The 21,411-nt window shown below is 43.2% G+C and overlaps 1 protein-coding gene across 3 annotated transcripts in view; it reads right to left on the bottom strand.

Annotated features, from left to right (window-relative positions):
- IDS (iduronate 2-sulfatase) overlaps nucleotides 1-21,411 on the bottom strand; it is a 54,131-nt gene that overhangs the window by 17,469 nt on the left and 15,251 nt on the right. The window contains exons 1-6 of one of the 3 annotated variants that reach the window (XM_062184204.1): nucleotides 12,089-12,327; nucleotides 11,397-11,533; nucleotides 10,540-10,717; nucleotides 6,136-6,224; nucleotides 4,110-4,310; nucleotides 2,429-2,599 (exon numbers count right to left, since the gene is read on the bottom strand). In XM_062184204.1, the coding sequence (XP_062040188.1) occupies nucleotides 2,429-2,599; nucleotides 4,110-4,310; nucleotides 6,136-6,224; nucleotides 10,540-10,717; nucleotides 11,397-11,533; nucleotides 12,089-12,185 (873 nt within the window). In that variant the 5' untranslated portion in view covers nucleotides 12,186-12,327. Of the gene's footprint in view, nucleotides 1-2,428; nucleotides 2,600-4,109; nucleotides 4,311-6,135; nucleotides 6,225-10,539; nucleotides 10,718-11,396; nucleotides 11,534-12,088; nucleotides 12,328-21,411 lie in introns of those variants that run through there. The other 2 variants (XM_062184207.1, XM_062184206.1) reach the window with 2 other exon arrangements.

The raw sequence follows: 21,411 nt of genomic DNA, 5'->3' as shown, positions 1-21,411 counted from the left end.
CTAGAGTCACACAGCTGTAAGGAACAAAGCCCCTATCTACACTCATGTCCATCTTCCACGTTTCTTTTCTTCTGGCTGTCCACTAGCATCTATTTCTAAAACAGGAAGGGTGGTTATCTGCTGAGCAACCAGGCAGGGGGATGACAGACTGGAGAGGAATGGCAAGGGTTCAAAGTAGCTGCAGAGGACAAGGGAAAAGGAGCCAAGCAGAAAGCCCACAAGGGACTGCCAGAGCTAGAGGCTGGACAACTGAGGGTCTCTCTGCCTGCGTTGATCTGCTGCATGGATTCTCTCAGGCAAGCCTCAGGAATCCAGCCAGAGAGCTCAGAGGGCATGGTTAGACGGTTCCTTGCTCAGGGTACTGCAAGTGAAACAAGGGTAAATGGACAAATGTGTTCAGGGCTATCAAGAACACCAAGAACAGGAAGGCCTTAGCTATTCAGGGATGGAGTGAAGTCAAGAGGCCACTTAAACAGCAGGTAGAGGAGAAGTCCTTGCTCGGATGATTCCTGGGAGATGTGTAGGCAATGTAAGCTGAAAGATGGGGTTGTCAGGATGATGGTCAAGAAGGAGCAGGCCTGGGAGAGAACAAGCCATCAGGTGTGGCCCATGAGTTCACTGGCTCATGTGGAGTTGAGTTAGAGGGCTGGGACTGAAGGGAGCACACAATTGAAAGGCTCAAGAGTAGAGACAAGATTTGTACATCTAAAGCTGCAAGAGAATGGGAAGCAGGGCCCAAATCCAAGGAAAATGTGGGGCAGGAACCAACATATGTGAGGCCCTATGCATCACACTGTCAGCTGTGTGTTCAACGTGTGAGGAGATTTGGGAGAGCTTGAATAAGACCTCACCATGCATCTGACACTATCCTAGATGCTTGTGCATGTTCCCTTTAGTCCTCAACGAAAGCCTCGAAAGTCAGTGTTACCATGGAAAACCTTTACCCATCCTGTTTCCCTTTTATAAACAAGGCAACTGAAGCCCACAGAGGTAAAGTGCCTTGACAGAAGTCATGCAGCTGGTAGGGGAATAATGAATTGGAACCCAGACTGTTTGAGACTGACAAAACCGATCATGGGCTTTGGAGTCACATATTTGTGTCAGTGAATTGGCTCCATCTGGCACTAATTTTGTGACTGAGGCAAGTCAGCACACCTCTCCTTTACTTTCTTCATCTAGATAACAAAGACAGGTGCCTAACTAGATTCCTATGGGGATCAAAGGAAAGAGCACACATAAATGCTCAGTTCCTTTCCTGGCACCAGGTCTAATCACTTTAAGTAATTGTCATAAATGAGGCATCCAAGTGCAGCCTCAAAGCTGCAGTTTGAGCTACTTCACTACCAGAACGCTTCCAGTGCAAAATTAGGTAACAAAGGAATTGTGAATTTCTTGCTTTCCAAAACTCTCACCACTTGCTGTTCAAAATTCAGGAATCAAAAAGATTTGAGGAATGCATACCCCTTACCAGCCTTTGCTGTGCAAACTTGGGTGCCAAATAGGTTTGGATAGCAACAGATAACTATGTATCAGTTTGGTTTGGTTTTAAAATATACAGTAGTGGTTCTCAAATTTTTGAGTACATAGGAATCACCTGGTCTATGTTTTTGGGAAATATGTTCTGAGGCACTACCTCCAGCTTCCAATTCCATCTATGTGAAAGGGCCAGGGTTCTGCATTTCTAACAAGCTTTCCCAGCAGTTGTTCTGCAGGCAGTCCAGGAAGCACACTCTGAAACACTGCCCTTTCCAATCCACTATAGCCTGAATGTTGGCACTTGAGTGGTAAGAGAAGGGCAGGATTCCAACATATAATATTCTAGAAAGAGCATTGTGCAGCATGATTCCTAGACTTTCCAGGGTAAGAGGGTGATGAGTAAGCATCAGGTTTCTAATTCTGTAGTTGCTCTGTCCTCATACCATGGCAAAGGCACACCAGCTATCATGGTAGATGGCAGTATCCATGGAGGTGTCCCACTTCCTTTCATACCAATGTTTGCTCACAAAACCATCCCCTAAAAGCGACAGGTGCCAGAGTAGGCTTTCCCCCACAGAGGAAGCCTGCAAGTATCAGCAAACCTAGCATTCTGGGCTGCTCAAGAGTTCCTCACCCTACTGATCATCCAAATTCAACAGCATTCCCTGCAGCTTAGGGATAATCATATAGGCCACTTCCCCACCCCCCATGGCCCACCTCTAGTTTGGAAGCTGAAACACTGGCTGGGAAATTCTTGATCCACCTTGCACTACCAAGGTCTTAAAATTTCTACAAATCACGCTCCCCTCCCCAGCACATCACACAATGTCATGCACAGAGAACGTTCTTCAAAAGACATAAAGTTTTTAGTAGTGTCAACTAACAAAAGTGGCATCACCAATGACAGCATGTGATCAGCATCTGAGACATCCCCAGAGTATGTCCTTGGTACCTGAAAGTCCACAGGAATTGGGCCATAGGGCACACTGATGTTTAAGGCTTGGACATCTTCTCGCTGCCTGATGTCCATCCAAGGGTTGTAGGCCACAGGGGGTAGGCCATCAGGGACCTGAGGATCAGGAGCCAGGGTGATATTCTCCAGGGGATACAATTTCTGAAATTCCTTGGGTAAAAACACACAAAGCCAAAAGGTTGTCAGTCTTTCAGCAAAGGAATAAGGCTATGGCTCTATGGGGGCTTATATTGCCTTTTCTCTAAGCCTGGGATGAATTTACATGGTTGCTCACCATCACTCCCCAGAGATTTAACCTCTATCACAGGTCACACCTTAAGTTACCATCACAAGATTCCAGTGGTAATGAAATAATGCAACTGTCTCCTGAAAATAAAGCAGGAACAGCTCTCTTCCCTCATACAGATGCCCTCTTGTTCCTGTCCCTACCTCACTCTCAACTAAAAGAGGTATGGTAAAGTGTTAGGTATTACCAAAACTACCCTCAACTTCTGTAATTCACTAGAACTTCCAGGACTCAACATATCATCATAGGCATTTATAATAGAGAAAGGACCAAATACAGTCCCCAAGGGGAAAGAGCACAAGGCAAAGTCCAGGGAAAACAAGGCCCAAACTTCTACAGTCCTGCCTTACGCGAGTCACATAGCATGCAGTTAATATCCCAGTAACAAGTTGTATGACAAGACCTGAAATGCTGCCAACTAGTGCTCATTAAAGCATCGGCACCTGGTTTTAATTTGAGGCTGGTCACACAGGCACCTTGTATATGAAACCTATTAAAATCCCAGGCTCCCAGAAGGAAAACACTGACTCATTGTAAACCACAGCATTTGCCAGTTGAGGTCATAGTGAGCCATTCTTATCAGTTCTGGGGATGGTGGTGGCACTCTTGAAATCAAAGTTTCCAGATGTGAGCCAAGGCCCAGCCTTGTAAGCAGACTTTTCAGAGGATCACAGCCAGACCAGCTGTGTTAACTCTTTTTTGCAAAGAGACATGAGAGGTGAGTCTTACAGGTTTCTTTTTCTATCAAGGGGACTAGAAGCTTCTACTAGAAGCCAAGATCCCCTGGGCCAATCAAGGCTAGACACCTGCAGCATCAAATAGCATACCTTCTGGGCTCTACTTTCATTACAAGTGAGAGATTCTTGGGAAAGTCAAAAGGATGGGTTACTCATCTCTAGGAAAAAACTGAAAAAGATTACAAAAAGGAAAAGACCACATGCTCTAAATGATATACACATATAAGATTTGAGGTTCCAACAAGCATTAAAAGATCTGAACTGATAAGACTGGGGGGAAGAGACAGTGACTGAAGAGGGCTTCTTAATACCAGGAATTGTTTCCAAGGACCATCTCGTATTATAAGCTTTGGAGGACAGCTCTGATTCGCTTCTGTATGATCATCTCACCACCCGACCTGACATTTGCTCAGTGAATTCAAAGAAAAGTAAAATCCTCCAGAGTAAAGTAGAAAATCAAGTACTTGTTACACATGACCCAATAATATTTCTTGGCCTTGACTTCTGAATCTCCACTCCACTGAGGCATTCCTGACAACTGAGATGGAAACATGTGACTATTTTCACTACACAAATTCCTCCCTCAACAAACACGGTGGTAGTAGCTGTATTGGATCAGCCCACAGCAACTCCTTACCTTGGGGTACCTAAATGGGATATGTGGCTTATGGTATCCAACAGCCAGAAAGAAAGGTCTGGCCAATGTTTTCATCTTTTTCAACAGTTGTATGGCTTGCTCAGTACTCTGTTTGTCAGGCAAGGTGCCCTCAGGCACATCTTCCACATCCACAGGGCAAAGAAGGTTGGCATGGAGTTCTCCATCTTGCCCCCTACATGTCTTTCAAAACAAAATATGTAACATCAGCTTTTAAAATGGAATATAAATGAAAGATTATACATATTAATGTAGCATTCACATCACCAGCCTATTAGCTATTAATCATTCAGACTGAAAAAGCACATCAGAGAACTAAAGCAGAGAATTATTTCTTTTATAGTTAGGAACCACAAGTTGACCAGCACTTAGCTTATTGCTGCTAATCCTCTGTCTCCAGATCACAATTAAAGAAAACCCAAGTAAACTAATTATAAAAACAATCTATCTCCAATTGAATAATAAAATGATAAATAAGCTAATTAAAAATGGGAAAAGATGACAGGCATTTTGCCTACTCTTTAGGATGCCCATGTCCCACATAAGAGTATCTGGCTTCTATACCCAGCTCTGGCTATAGTGGCTGACTCCAGCTTCTTGCTAATGTACACACTAGGAGGCAGAGGTATTGGCTCAATTAACTAGGTTCCTACCATCCACGTTGAAGACCTGGATTGAGTTACTGGTTTCTAGCTTTGGCCCACTGCAGCCACTGCTATTATGGTTATCTGGGGGAGTGAATCAGTGGATGGGAGGACTAGCTTACTTTGTCTGTCTGTCTCTCTCTCTCTTCCCCATCCCTCTCAAAAAGAAAAAACTTATAAAAATAACCTTTAAAAAGCTGGGCAAAGGATTATAACAGACACTTCTTCAAAAAGATATATGAATGGCCATTAGTACGTGTAAATATGCTGAACATCATTAGTCATTAGGGAAATACAACTCAAAACCACAACGAGATACAAAATCACCCCCACTAGAATGGTCATAATTTTCTTAAAATGGAAGATAACCAAGTGCTTACAAGGCTATAGAGAAACTGGAACTTTCATACATTGCTTGTTAGAATGTAAAATGGTACAACCACCTAGGAAAACAATCTTGCAATTCCTCAAACAGTTAAACATTTTTATGACCTAGTGAATCCATTCTTAGCTATATACCCAAGCAACATTTTTTAAAAAGTCCACAAAAATACTTGTAAATTCATGCTGACAGCACCATTATTCCTAACAGCCAAAAAGTAGAAACAATTCAAATACCCATCACAAATAGCCATAAGGTAAAGGTCAGAGGCCCCAGTTTTCACTGTATTCTGCAATGCAAAGTTATGAGGAATTTAGAACACCAGCTTCTACCCCATCCCAAAATCACCACCCTTCCCATGAGATGTCTCCGAAAACCTCAAAGGAGTATATTATCTCTTAGCTCTCCGTCTATTTTTCTGAATTTTTAAATGTGGGGTTAGTTTCCTTTATATATTGAGGATTACTCTGAACTAAGACTAATTGTTTTATAGATTACTTTTTTCTTACATTGTTCCAAACGGTGAAATCCATCTAAGACGTCTCAGCAGCTGAACATATATGTTAGGCCAAACAAAGACACATAGCATACCTTTCTCCCACTCTGAGCTAAGGTTCCTGCAGCTCAGGCCTCCCTTCTCCCTCCCAGGTCTCAACATCTCCTTAAACTCTCAGCTTATACCCTCATCTTGAGTACCATCAAGGAGTCATTAAGTGAGTCTGACACACTGCAGCCTAAGGTTCCAAGAACAAGGAGTAGCCACCAGCTTATAAAATGAAGCCACCACTCCAACTGGTCATAATGTTAAAGAGTCTAACAGCTGTCTCTGTTAAAATATGTCTCTGTTAAAATTATCACAAGTGAAACCCACAAACTTTATGGTATAACCAACTTGAAAGAACATGCAGTACATACAATAGCTTACTTGCCAGACAAGGAAAAAGTTGTTCCTTCTCACAACAGTGCCCCTTTGCAGGCTTACCTTAGTGTTTTCATACTTTTCAGAGGAAGGATGATAAGGTGGAAAAGACCAGCTATACGGAGAATCATCACTATGATTGGATGATATGCCTTGAAGGGAGGAAAAAGAGAAAATCGTTAAATAAAACATGAAGGGTCTTTCAATGCCCCACTGTCAACAATTAGAACTTTGTAAGCAATTGGGAAGGGGAAGTATCTCCCCTATTGAGGCCTATTTAGTTTCCACATCCAAGCTTCTACTACAAGCAACTCTTGGTTTCTATCACAGTATCGAACATATGACTTCCTGGTCCCCACAGCCCAGTGATTTGTGCTAGGCTCTGTGAATGAGATGCACAAGGACGAGATCAGCCAGCTGATTATGCAGTGCATCTCCTTAGAGCCTATGTGGAGCCTCTCATCCACCCTACAAGAGCGCACAGTCATTAGTGCCACCTTGGGGCAAATTCAAAAAAGGGGCTCAGAAAAGGCCCATGCCTTGCCTGGTAAAACCCAGAGACTAAAACCCATGCCTTGAGATTTCAAGTTCAAGTGATCATTCGTGAAGTAGAAACCCAGACTTATGCTTAATAATTTAAAGTCTATTTCAGAAGACAAAATAACAACACATGCAACCAAACAAATTTTGTCAGCTCTCAGAAGAGTAGGAGTGTCAAGTAAGTGGGGGATCCCCAGGGAAAGTGACATGGGTCAGGTGAGGGTCTGCAAGGAAGGCTTCCAGAAGTCACCAAGGCTTGTGAAGGATTTGAAGGCAATTGCTGCCTTTAAGGGCTAGACAGAAGAAGCAGAGGGGACTGCAGGCAGAATCATGGGAAAAACAGCATCACCAGCACAATGATGCACTGGGGCTCTAATGGAGACCTCCAAAAGAAGCAAGACTGGAGGGAAAGGGACAGTAGATAGAGGACCTGCTAATATAGCAAAGTGGGAAGTCCACATACGAAGACAACAGATCTCAGTTCAAGGCCTGACATGACCCCCTTAGAACCTGAACAAGGTTGGGCAAGCTACTTGACCTTTATGAGCCTCAATTTCCACCTATGGAGGGGCCCTGTGGCATTTTGGTGCAGCAGTTTAAGCTGCTGCTTGCAAAGCCCACATCCCATATCTAAGTACCAGTTCAAGACACAGCTGCTCCAATTCCAATCCAGTTTCCTAGGAGGTGGCAGATGACAGCTTCGGTACTTGGGCCCCTTCCACCCACATGGGAGACCTGGATAGAGGTCTGGCTGCTGGCTTCAGTCTGGTCCAGCCCTGGTTGTTGCAGGAAGCTAGCACTCTCTCTCTCACTTTCTCCCCAGCCCCTGCCCCATGCTCTGCCTTTCAAGTACTTAAAATACATAAAGATTTTAAAAATTTCTACTAGGGAAATGAAAACAATGATAAAAATCTACCTTGGTTACCACTGAGAGGATTAAAGGAGCAGCCAGTACAATCAACGGCATGTATTTGTCACTCAGTGGTGGCTACTGTCATCATGGAGCAGGCCCAAACTTGACAAAGGTCTTGAGAACAAATACCCAGTTAAAAAATCTGTTTTCACAAGGACTGCAAGGGAAAGCTTTTACTCTCTGGCTAGAACACAGTGAAGCTCAAAGTTATTCTCAACCTGGACTGGGTTCTGAAAGAGGAGGGCTGCTGAGCCCAGCAATGATAACGAGTGAACAAAGGGAAAGCTACTGAGAACATTCAAGTTGTCAGCCCGAAGGACAAGCACTACCACCTCAATGGAACTCTTGCCTTCAATGCTCTTTCACACTCATTAACTAGCTGACTGAGATGCTTCCCTGGAAAGTAGTCAAGACAGCTTATGACTCCACCTTTCCACATAAGGAATTGGAGGCTCAAAGAGGATGAACAATTTGCCCAAGGTCAACTTCACAGCTAAGAAATGGCAGAGCTGGGGGCCAAGCATTTGGCACAACAATTAAGATGCCACTTAAGATATTCGCATGCCATATCAGACTGCCTTCAAGACCTGATTCTGCTTCTGATTTCAACTTCCTACTAATGCACAACCTGGGAGGGAGCAGATGATAGCTCAAGTTTTTGGTTCCCTGTTGCCCAAGTGGGAGGTCCAGATTTAAGTACTAGTTTCCTGGTTTCAGCCTGGCAGAGCCCCAGATGTTGTGGGTCAGGCATTCAGGGAGTGAGCCAGCAAAGGGAAGATTTCTCTCTCTCTCTATCTGTATCTCTCTCTCTCTCTGTGTGTGTGTGTGCACGCACGCATGCGTGTGCATGTCTCCCTCCTCCTTTAAAATAAATTAAAATTACCAAAAAAGTGATGGGCCACTACTGTGGCACAGTGAGTAAAGCCACCATTTGCAGTGCCAGAATCTCATATGGGCACCCATTTCAGTCGAGTGCTCCACTTTCAGTCCAGCTCCCTGCTAATGTGCTGGGGAAAGCAGTGGGGGACAGCCCAAGTACTTGGACCCCTGCACCCACACGGGAGTGCTCCTGGCTCCAGGTATCAGCCTGGCTCAACACTGGCTGTTGAGGCCATGTGGAAGGTGAACCAGCAGATGGATCATCACGCTCTCTGCTTCTCTCTCTCTCTGTAACTATGCCCCTAAATAAATAAAAAATTATTTTAAAAAAGTGGCAGAGCTGAGACTAGTTGCCTAGATTCCTGGTGCTATTAACAGTTTTCTATTTCCAACAGCAAATGTACAGCACTGAAAACTTCAACTTGGACTGAAGGATGGTACACCTATATGTCAGACTACTATGCTCATTAAAAATGATTTAATAATAATGACATTGTGGGGAAATGTTATTTTAAAATTTGAGGATACAAAGGTTAGCACTTTAATACATCAGGTTAAACTCCTGCTTGGGATGCCTGCATCACATATCACAGTGCCAGTTTGGTCCTTGCTACTCTGTTTCCAATCAGCTCCCTACTAACATACCTGGGAGGCAGCAGGTCATGGCTCAAGTATGAATCTTGCCACCCATATGGAAGATCCAAATGGAGTTCCTGGTTTCTGTCTAGCCCATCTCTGGCTATTGTGGCCATTTGGAGAGTGAACCAGCTAATGGAAGATGTCTCCCCCCGCCCAGCCTTTTTTTTTAAATGATTTATTTATTTGAAGTCAGAACTATGGGTTGGGGGGGAGAGAGAGAAAGAGAAAGAAAGAGAGAGAGAGAAAGAGAGAGAGAGAGAGGGAAAGAGAGAGAGGGGGAAAGGTGGAAAGGGGGAAAGGGGGAAAGGGAAGGGAAGGGAAAGGAAAGGAGGAAGGTAAAGGAAAGGAGGAAGGAAGGAAGGAAGGAAGGAAGGAAGGAAGGAAGGAAGGAAGGAAAGAAAGAAAAGAAAAGAAAGAAAGAAAGAAAGAAAGAAAGAAAGAAAGAAAGAAAGAAAGAAAGAAAGAAAGAATCTTCCATCCACAATGGCCAGGGCTGGGGCAGGCCGAAGCCAGGAGCTTCATCCAAGTCTCCCATGTGGGTACAGAGGCCTAAGGGCTATGGGGTATCTTCCACTGCTTTCCCAGGTGCATTAGTAGGAGCTGGATCAGAAGTGGAACAGCTGGGACTTGAACCAGTGCCCATATGGGATGCCAGCATCACAGATGGTGGCTTAACCTGTTATGCCACAACACCCCCCCTCTTTTAAATTTATAAATAAGTCTTTTAAAAAGTTCAGGATACAGAATTATATATGATATTATGATAACCTCATAAGAGAAAAATAATATATCTTAAGGCGGAAAAATGCATCTCTCCTGGGGGTGGCAGAATTACAGGTGACATATTCTTTAACCTTCCTTTCCATTTTTTTCATCAAATAATCATGCATTTTATAAAATTTAAAATAATGTTTTTAAGTTCATCCGTTCTTCTACATTCCCATTTTGTCAAGCTCCAATTAAAGAAAGCCATTTTATCAGGTGGTTTTCAAGGCCAAGACTGGTATTCCTTGGCACCAATGGGCTCTGAGTATCATCTAACACTCAGCTTTTGGATCTAATTCTCAGAGAGCAGGCAATAGCCCTCATCAAACCTTACTGCACCTTCGCTAGGCAACAAGTTAGCAACAGCAGCCTTAGCTGCATGGGAGGTCCTCAGATGTTCTTACCCTGTCCTGAACCTTACCTCCAGGGAGCCTGGAGGGAACAGAGTTAGTCCTAGAGCTGGACTTAGGTCCAACACTGCACCTCCCTAGGGAGTATGCTTCCTACCACCTGAGGAGAAGGAACTGGACAGTACCACTTGCAGTTTTTGAAGGGAAACCAATTCCCTGCCCTCTTTCACTTCTGGGGAAAGCATGAAGGCAAATTGAGAAGTAGGTGCTTTTTTTTCCAGAAAGGCAGCAGTGAACAAGAAGAGAGCTCCACCCCTAGAAGAGGATTCCCATACTCAAACACAAAACAAGAAAACCCAGATTTTGGACATTGAGCAATACCAGGGTGAAAGACTTTTCCAACCGACATGGTCACATAGCCATTCTCCTTGAAGTACTGGGGGATGGTAGAGAAGTTCCCAGCCTGCACCCTCCAGTAGGAGTTGAAGTCATATAGGCGGGTGGTGTCAGGTCTCCGCCCGGTGAGGAAGGACACTCGGCTTGGGGCACACACTGCTTGCTGTTAGGGAGCAGAAGCAGAGGTCAACGTCATCACAGCAAAGCCTATCTGCAATCTCTAAGGTAACCAAGCAACCTCCTGAAGTCCTCAGGGAACAGCTTAGCAGCTGAGTCATGCAGATCTCAAAACCAACCACTGGGATTTGGGCCTCACCCAGGTGTCATGGATTTAAGTCTTCCCAGCAAGAGAAAGGGAAGGAATCAGTCCCTCAAAATCAGCAAATACTCATGTCCTCCTACCTGACAGTGTTCTCCAAGTACACAGACCATGCAGTGTTCTGAGGAGACGGCCTGTGAAGGTATTCAGGGAAGAGGGCTGCCACAGTTAGCTTGCCTTTCCCTAAGGCTCAGTTGGCAGACCTGTGGGTGTCATCCTGTAGCAGCAGGCAACCCCTCATTTCCGGAAAAAATCAGGGCCATCCCAAGCACATTAAAGGCAGGGATCATTCCCCCACCAGAAGAGGGGCAGCCTTTAAGGTAGAAGCTCGTTTGGGAGCAGACAACAGGATTTTATCAACTACCATTTTCTACACTATGCTTCTAACAAAGGGATTCCAGGCACAATCAGTGCCACCTGACAATAGCTGAAGGACAACCCCTCCACCACTACCAACCCTCAATGCAGGAGAAGGCATGCACACAGAAGGCACACACACATACCTAGAGGTTCTTAGACATACCTGTGCAAAGGCATTCTGGAAGAGGAGGCTGTGTGATGCCAGCTGGTCTATGTTTGGGGACCTCACTAGTTTATCTCCATAACAGCCCAGGGAGGGGCGCAAGTCATCCACGATAATGAGAAGGACATTCAGAGTATCTGCATGGGAGGAAGGGGCTCCAATGAGGTCATTGCCGCTGAACCACTCCCCACTGGGGTACTGAGAAGCACAAGACTGATCCCTCCACCTTGACAGCCCAACCACGGAGGAGTGGGCTTCACATCAAGGCTGGGATTGGAGTTTAAAGAGGAAGGCTGAGTCCTGGATGATAGGATTATGCCTGGGCTATGGCCTCAAGCCTGGATGACAGAGGGAGTGAGGGAAGGGGGGAAGAAAGGATAATTGGATTGACAGATGAAATGTGAATGGAGAGAGAAAAATTAAGACAAACAGATGAAGGAAGGAAGTAAATCGGGATGGACTGATGGAAGGACTAAAGAGGGAGAAAAAAGGGGAGGATGAACTGACAGATGAAGGGAGCGATGGGAATGGGGAGGATGGACTGACAGGGGAGAAAGAGGGAGGGGCGAAACGGAGGGAGGGAGGAAGGGAGAAAGGAAAGAAGGAAGGAAAGATGTATGGTTGGAATGGAGGGAAGTAAGGATGGGCATAGGAAAACAAGGGGAGAATCAGGGCGGGGCGAGAGGCAGCACCTGTTGCCGAGTTGGCCTGCGCCACAAATTCCAAGACGGCGCAGATCGAGCCCAGCACAAGGAAGAACAGGCCCAGGTTGGGCGGTGGCGGCAACATTTCTGCTCCGGCAAAGCCACTCCAGTGCGGCGGTGACAAACTGCGACGGTGAGGCAGGCAGCAGCCAGCGCTGCCACCACGGCCGCCGCGTCAGGAACCAGCAATGACCACCCGCTGGAGCCGCCCCGGGCCCAGAGGCCCGGGCAACGGCTCGAGTGAGCATGCGCTTGCGCGTCTTTCCCTCACCCCGCCCTCTGGGCGGGGCCTGAAGCCTACCAAGTTCCGCTGACAGGATCCAGTCCACAGTGGGCGGAGCTGAGGCCCAAAGTGCACAGCTGGGGTCACTCTGCTACCTGGAAGCTTTATTCACCGGCGACCCGCGGATACTTTCCTTGTTGTAGGGCAGCTGCGTGAGTCCGTGTATTTGCAAGGTTTCCGACTTAACCACTGTCGTAACAGTTCCCTGCCTCTTTGTTTTGCTTGTGTTGTGCCTTTTGCCCAGAAACCCTGCCCTTTCCCTTGTCTCTATAAGTCACACTGCTCCGTACAGTGCAGCCCAAACGCCATGGTCCTCCAAAGAAGCCCTTTGATAACTTCCTTTTCTCCATCTAAAGGACCCCCTTTTCCTATTCATTTGTGCAACAAATATTTATGTATCAAATATGTATACTAGGCACTATTGGTGGTTCTAGAGTTTTAGGTCCCTGTCCTGGCAGAGCTTACAAATGAATAAGTAAGCAAATACAATGTCTGTGGGCAGCCCTAGTCTAGAGAAAATAAAGCCAGGAAAAAAGAGTGTTTGTTAGTTTCTGTGGAGTTACCTCACAAGTAAAGTAACATTTGAACAAACACTTGAAGGAGATGAAAGAACAAGCCACATTCATGTCTGCAAACAGGGAACTCCAAAAAGAGAGAGAGGCAACCGTGGAGAACATGCTTGGCAGTGTTACTGGAGGGCAGAGACCTGAAGGGCTGGTGAAAAGCAGCAAGAGAGAGGGAATAAGAGATGGGAAGAATGAGGGTCACAGCTCCTTTGTCAACAACCATTCACTGTCCTCCGTGGTCAGAAAGGACACACAGCCTTCTATTTGAGCTTCTGGAAAACTGAGCCCTTCATCTCTGACTCATTCCTAATTCCCCAATTAGATAACCTAGCACAATGCTAGGCAAAATTGGAGGGGTGTGTGTGTGTGTGTGTGTGTGTGTGTGAACACATCAATATTAGTATTGTTACTGGGAGCTTTTCATGCCCCAAGCAACATACTGAACTAAAACATTAGCTAAACTAAACTAAAAACATTAGCTCATTTACTCCTCATGGCCACACTGTGTACTAGTTGCTTCTATCATTCCCATTCCGAGAGGCTACATCCTTTGATTCACTTTCCTGGCACATATCGAGGAAATGGAGGAGCAGGATGGCTCTTTGTGAGAGGCCTCCCTCCTTAGGAGATAGAGTATAGCCATTGCCCACAGCCTGCTGCAGTTGCTGCTGCCACTGCTACTGGGGCATCCTCCTGGGAAAAGCCAGGAGATGCTTTCTATCTGTATTCTCTTTCCTTGTCATCCGTAATACTTTCTCATAGAAACATGTGCTGTTTCTGAGCTTTGTGAACTAAGGACATAATTACATTACACTTATCAAAAAGCCATCAATAAGAAAGTAATTTTTCTTTTTTTTTCATTTTCAATTCTCTTTACATACAGAAGATCGATTTAGTATAAAGATTTCAACAGTTTGCACCCACATAGAAACACAAAGTGAAACATACTGTTTCAGTACTAGTTATAGCATTAAATCACAATGGACAGCACATTAAGGACAGAGATCCCACATGAGGAGCAAGTGCACAGTGGCTCCTGTTATTGACCCAGCAAATTCACACTCTAGTTTATGGCGCCAGTAACCATCCTAGGCTGTCGTCATGAGTTGCCAAGGCTATGGAAGCCTTTCAAGTTCGCCGACTCTGATCATATTTAGACAAGGTCATAAAAGACAGGGTGAGGATAGTAACCAACGATCCTAAGAGTGGCATTTACCAGGTTTGAATAATTATACAGCATTAAGTGGGGAAGAGGACCATCAGTACACACAGGTTGGGAGTAGAGCCATTGGTGGTAGAGTAGAGATTATGATTACAAAGGAATGAGGCCCAAGTGCCCTAGACAGGGTCTAGAACAAAGGACAGAGTCATTATTAGAGGAGCTAAGAAAGGTGCTGTCTAAGCTACAAGTAATTTTTCTGATTGAGAGGCAAATAGAACCTGATAGAAGGGGCTTGTTAATAATCTGATGGGCTTTAGGCCTTATAAGTTAAGAGGCCCAGACCTACCTATCTCTTCACATGGGGTTTATCCTAAGGGAGGTGTGAACCTCCTAGGGGAAGGCACTCTGTTGACTTTCATTACTTGGCTGGCCTGGGAGGAGAGCTGGCCAGGTAAAGGCAGGGGGCATCTCTAACAAGAAATTTACAGTTCTGCCTGCAATGTTGCTGACCCTACTTGACCATCCCCTCAGCTGCAGTGGTCACTTTGGAAGTTGGGCTGAGTGAAGGGCTTTTCAGCTTAGAGCCAATAAGATCTGTGGCTCTGACCTGGGCATCCTTCGACTCCAGGGCAGGTCCATTTCCAGTGATCCAACTCTTGGCAGAGCTGCCAGGGCTCTTCACAAGCTGACTTCTGCTGAAGCCCAGGCTTACCACATTGAAAGCCACTGCAGTAGACTGGCCTGTTGGGTCTCCTTGAGGGCAGATCACTGTACAGATCAGCCATTAATAGGCCTGCCACCCATTGCTTCTGATGCCTAGCTTTCTTTTCCTCCTGGTTTTTGTTAAAGCAGACCAGAGGATGCAAGTCAAGGGAGTGCCCAAGTTCCATCTCTAATCTTCGGTGGCCTGAACTACAAGTCTATAGTCACAGGCATGTTCTGTAGTACTTTTTCTAAGGTAGACAATGCCCATGAGGAAAATTATATTCTCACTTTAAAACCTTCTTTCCGTTTGGTCTGAAAGGGAGGTTTTTTCTACTTACTGTATACTTCGCTGATGGCGAAGTGAATCTAGCTATGAGATTATTATTTACGTTCTTATTTTGGCTATGCTATTACAGAAAAATGTTAGCCATCTCTTTTATAATGTCTAAAGATTAAATTGTGCGTCCTACAGATTCCTTCATAATAGAATTAGTTTCCTACCTTGAAGAGAATAGAGAAATGAAAGAACAAGTTGGGCTTAGAATAGAGAAATGAGGGAGCAAGTCCTAGATCGCTTGCTGACAATAGCAATATTACATGAATACTTAGCAAACAGTTTCAACCATTAGATAACAACTTAAGAAAACATTTACCAGAAGGTCCAATGCCTTCTATAAATTTTAAGAATCATGTATTTGGAAACACCTCTTAAATATCTAACATGGTGTAGTTTGTTTAGCCAGTAAACTTAAGCACAACCATATAAAATGTTTTTAGTTTCTTTCTACCAACACGTTTCAAACATATGATACACAGATTCAGGTCACACAAATTAAAATGTATCTTTGATTGATTTTAGCAGCTTAAATTTATGGACAATCTTATCTATAAGCCATTTAAAATAAAACTCTTAATAAAATTTCCCCATGTGGACATACAATATGTACACACATATAACATAGCATAATAGACCAATATAGCAATTTTAATAATAGCTTTTAAAATATTTAACTCTTTTTGTAGATTGCCAATTGATTTGAATTGCTTTTTCTTTATAGTAACCTCAGTTAACCATACTTTCTCTCAGTTGGTACTGTTAATACATTATTGGCTTCATCTGTTTACAGAGCCATCCCAAAGTACTGAATACAATAAAAGTAGCTGGAAAAAGTCCATAGGAACCTATAGGAGGACAGCTAAACACAGAACCAACAATGCTTTAGTTTTATGAGCAGCACATCATATATAACTATGGATGACAAAAGACTTTAAGTCGCCATGTTTAAAATTATAAACTCATCAACCAACAAGAGGCACTTGCTTACTTCACAGTATTTTTGAAAGCACCTGTAGGATTTTACAAGTATTGCACCCTTTAGGCCTCTGGGGCTTTCTCATTAAGATAACTATCATGTCTAGTAACACAAGATCATTAGAATTTTTAATTCTCAAACATTTGTATTAATAGCATTTTCCATTATAGAAACTTAAAGTCTGGTACCACATCACATCTTGACAGTACTTCTAATATAATCTAAATAGCCTGATTAGTTGGTGTCTCTATAAGATGAGAGACATAGGTCCTTCGATTTTTTCAGTTGGGCCCAAACTGGAAAAACCAAAGTCCAGGATTTACTGGAAATTTTAGAGACCAGATTGTTTGAAACTTTGATTTTTTGAATGCCTGTCAAGAATGCCAAGACGGCTCAAAATCCAAAATATCTGGTTGAAATAAGATTCCTTATAATCATGACATGACATAGACCAAATTTGATCATTGTTACTAGGTGATTATTCAAATCTTTGAAAATAAGCACATATTTAAATAACCCATAGCTCTTAATAAAAATTCAGCTGTTTTTGAACAATTAGAATTTAACAGACATCAAGAGAACATAATAGATTACTTTAACACATTGCTTTAACAGAGCATCAGAGTTTAATTCTATGTCAAAGAGAAATTGAGCTTCCTGTGATCTTTTTCTGTGAGGGTTCCTTCCTTTACCTTCTTTCATATTGATGACCATGTTTCTGTGTTTCTGTGTGTAACACATCTTTAAGCATCTTTTGCAGGGCAGGATGAGTGGCAACAAATTCTTTCAGTTTCTGTTTGCTATGAAAAGTCTTAATTTCACCTTCATTCACAAATGAGAGCTTTGCAGGATATAGTATTCTGGGCTGGCAGTTTTTCTCTCTTAGTACCTGGGCTGTCTCGCCATTCCCTTCTAGCTTGTCAAGCCTCGTTCCCTCTAGTCTCATCTTTCCGCTTTCCCACTGGTGTCTTGGGCTATTGAGGTTCGGCTCACCTTGCGTTCCAGCACTGGTGTGTTGAGTCTGCCGCTGGTGTCCCGAACTTGGGCTCCCACGCTCTCCACGCAGGTACACTGTGAATCACTAGTTCCGGAAGAGTTTCCTCTGCTGTTTCTTCCCCTACTCTTCCTTGACCCTGCAGTATCTCCACTTATATTAAACTGTCTCTCCCCCGGACTAATATTGTGCTCCCTGCCTATTCCGCCATCTTGCCGCTCTCCAAGAAAGTAATTTTTCAATAAGCCCTAGGTTTCACCGAAGAGGATGGATGAAGCAAAAGTCATACACAGTTTCCACTTTTTTTGCCAGGCACAGTTAGACAGTGAGAGAGAGAGACAGAGACAGAGAGAAAGTTATAGACAGTGAGAAAGAGACAGAGAAAGGTCTTCCTTCCATTGGTTCACTCCCCTAATGGCCACTATGGCCAGTGCCGCACCGATCCGAAGCCAGAAGCCGGGTACTTCCTCCCGGCCTCCCATGCGGGTGCAGGGACCCAAGCACTTGGCCATCCTCCGCTGCCCTCCCGGGCCACAGCAGAGAGCTGGACTGGAAGAGGAGCAACCGGGACTAGTAGCTGGCACCCCAACTGGGACTGGAACCCGGGGTTCTGGTGCTGAAGGTGGAGGATTAGCCAAGTGAGCCACGGCGCCAACCCCACAGTTTCCACTTTTAAAAGTGCCTGGCATTCTCTTTTGGACTTGTTTCAAATTGGCAAACATTTCTTGAACACCAGCCACCCAGGCCCAGGGGTTGGGTAGGAGGTATGCAATAAAAAATTAAGAACACAGGCCAGTGCTGTGGCATAGCAAGTAAACTCGCCACCTACAGTGCTAGCATCCCATATGGCCACCAGTTAGAGACCTGGCTGCTCCATGTCAGTTCCAGCTCCCTACTAATGCTCTTGGGAAAGCAGAAGAGGATAGCCAAAGTGCTTGGGTCTCTGCACCTACATGAAAGACTCAGATGACCCTCCTGGCTCCTGGCTCTGGCCTGGCCCAGCACTGGCTGTTATGGCCACTTGGGGAGCAAACCAGTGAATGGAAGATTCTCTCTCTCTCTCTCTCTCTCTCTCTCTCTCTCTCTCTCTCTCTCTGTTTCTCTTTTTCTCCTCCCCCCATAGCTCTGCCTTTCAAATAAATAAATATTTAAAAAAGAATTAAGAACACTGAAGACATCCCTTTTTCCTTCAGTTTTTCTCTGATTATGAACATAGCTCAAGTGGGGACAGAGCCATGGTTGAGAATGAATATTTAGGGCAGCCAGAGGATCTTGAAAGACAAAATGCAGAAGTGGATGGAGATGACGAGGCAGAGGAAATCAAAGCCAAATCTGAAGACACAGCCCAATTTAAGGAACACAAGGTAGCCTGGCTTGGCTATGAAAACCCTATCCTTGAACCAGTCCCACCACTGAAATGTCAGTGCTTAAATGTTTTTAAATTACTTAAACATTTCAACAGACCACATTGTGAAATATTCTAAATACCAGCTGTTTTCATACAGTACCTTCAATTTTCTGAACATTTTTGAAGGTAGTAATAGTTTCACTAAAAACTAACTTGTTTTCATGGAGAGCATCATAGAATCAGGGCTTTGGTTCCATATCTAATATCTGAATACTGGCACCCCTCTGTACCTCAGTTTTCCCAAGAGATTTATTAGGGGCATACAAAGCAAATAGTTCCAGTCTTTCTATATAAAATTTAAACAAGAAACATTAGATACAGTTCTGGAATATTGAAGAATGGTTAGGTTTCTTGCAGTTCATGTTAATAAGCCAGATACATGTATTTAGTCTCTTGTGGGTTAGGTTTATCATGGAGCTGATTCTGAAATAGAGTTAGACATGCAGGATATTTATTATGGAGTTATGGAGTTCCTTTTGGAGAAAACACCAGTGGATAAAATAGGACAGAGAGAGGGTAGACAGAAGGATTAGTCAAGTTGTGATAAAAGCATTGGGTGACTTCACAGGGCAGTCTGAAACTAGCATAGCTCTTCAAGCTTATCCTAAATTAGGCTGAGATGGCTAGACATTTATGCATCACCTTGACAAGTCTCTGAATGAGAATACCTTTGGAAGGTTTCCTGAATCTGAGATCAGTCCTGAAGGCTTGGGAGACCAGAAGGCTGTAGTCTCATAGGCCTCCCAGCGATTGGGGGCAGGTGGCAGGGTATTCATTTAGCATGGGTCAAAGCAGCACAGCTCTGTGTTTGCCAAGTCTCTCCCTCCCTTTAAAATAATCATGAAGGAACAAAAATAATATAACCTGACAGCAAGAAATAAAGGAACAAGCTGTTCAAAATCACTATTTACTAGGTAGATACAAATCAAAACCTACACTAGGATGGCTGTAATAAAAATATTGAACATGACAAATGTTGATGAAGATGTGAAGAAATTGGAACCCCCATACATTGCTGGTGGGAATATAAAATGATTCAGCTGCTGTGGAAAATCGTTTTCCAGTTCTTTGAAAAGTTACATAATTACCATTCATCTCGGCAGTTCCACGATTAGGTATATACCCAGAAGAATTGAAAACAGGTATTCTAAAAAAAACACACGTTTACAGCAGCATTATTCACAATAGCCCAAAGGTAGAATAAAGCCCATATGTCCCTCAAAGAATGGACAAATTGTGGCTAATCCATACAATACAATATTATTCATCCATAAAAAGGAATAAAGAACTGAAACCTGCCACAATAAAGATGAATCTTGAAAGCAGTGTGTTAATTGAAAGAAGGCATATATAAAAGGTCACATACTGTAAGACTTCATTTCCATAAAATATGCAGAATAAGTAAATAGAGACAGAATGCAAATTGGTGGCTGCCAGGGTCTGAAGGAGTTGGGATAAGGACAGCAACTTGTTAACTGGTACCGGGTTTTCTCTGGAGGTGAAGAAAGTTTTTTCAAACTAAATACTGATGAATTTTATACTTTAAAATGATTAATATTTTGTTATGTGAATTTCACTTCAATTTAAAAAAAGAAAATGGGAAAAGAATGGGAAGGGAATTTCAACTGGTTAAAAATTTCTAGAAGCTGCCACAGTGGACTCTGATGAAGCTATCACCCAAAACACCTACAAAGGGATCTTAAGGAGGAAACAAACCCAGCCTAGATAATCACTCAGCTCATAGGCAGCAGGTATGACAGAGATAAGAATAAGAAATGTGACTTAAACCTGAGAGATTAACTAGGTTTCTATGGGAAAGTTAATCTCCCCCAGAAAGGCCACAAAGCCAGTATTTAACATTTTAAAAAAGAAAGGTTCTTCCTTAAAGAAATAGAATAATCTAGAGAAGACTAGGAAATCTAGAGTGGGTGTTGGAAACACCAAGAAAAATCTCACTATAACATTTTGAAGGGTCAAGAACAATATCGTCATCACACCTCCTCTTTAGCTTAAAACAAAAGCTGCCAATACACAAGTCCTGTGCCTGCACACAGAGCTGCCAGTCAATCTCACTCTTAACTGTAGTAAGACAACAAAGAAGGTGCAGATATTTGAGGATGATCTACAAGATGTCAGAGAAATGTCAAGAAAGGCAAATAATAAAGTCTACCCTAGAGGAAAGAGCTAATTAGTGGGACAGAAAATAACATTTTAAAAATTAACAATCAAAACTATCTTTTAAATAGCCTCAAAAAGTTCTATAATGCTATAAAATTTGATTTACAGATAGCTAGGAAAACATTACAAGACAGAACATGAAAAATCACTTAGAAATTCTAACTATGATTGCAAAATTAAACATTCACTAAATGAATTGGAAAATCAAGTTGAGAGGAACTTTTATACTGTAGAGCAAAAATACAAGAAGGGACAATGCTGCCTTGGCAACAACATGGAACAGTTCAAGGTGTTATACATTGCTTGTAGGAATATAAATTGGCATAATCATTTTTGGAAAATGTTATTGAAAAAATTATTATATACTAAAACCAACACTGAACACATGCCCACACTATAACCAAGCAGCTCCCCAGTACCTACATACAATGGTTGTGAGTATGTATGACCACCAAAAGACATGTGCAAAAATATTCATAGTGTTATTATTAATAATGAAACCAACTGGAAGTGACTCAAACATCTTTCAACATTATGCAATAAGTTGGAAAAGCATACTGTTATAACATCACAAAATGTAATACAAATGCATTAGTAAAAAAAGTTGATACATGCAATGACATAGCTGAATTCTAAAAAATGTTCATTGAAAGAAGCTAGAAAATTTTTAATATGCAATTACACTTATATGAAGTTCTAGAA

The sequence above is a fragment of the Lepus europaeus genome, chromosome X (assembly GCF_033115175.1).
Source record: "Lepus europaeus isolate LE1 chromosome X, mLepTim1.pri, whole genome shotgun sequence".
Classification (NCBI taxonomy): Eukaryota; Metazoa; Chordata; class Mammalia; order Lagomorpha; family Leporidae; genus Lepus; species Lepus europaeus.
The sequence above is the reverse complement of the archived record's forward strand: the minus strand, read 5'-3'. Positions and strand labels throughout refer to the sequence as shown.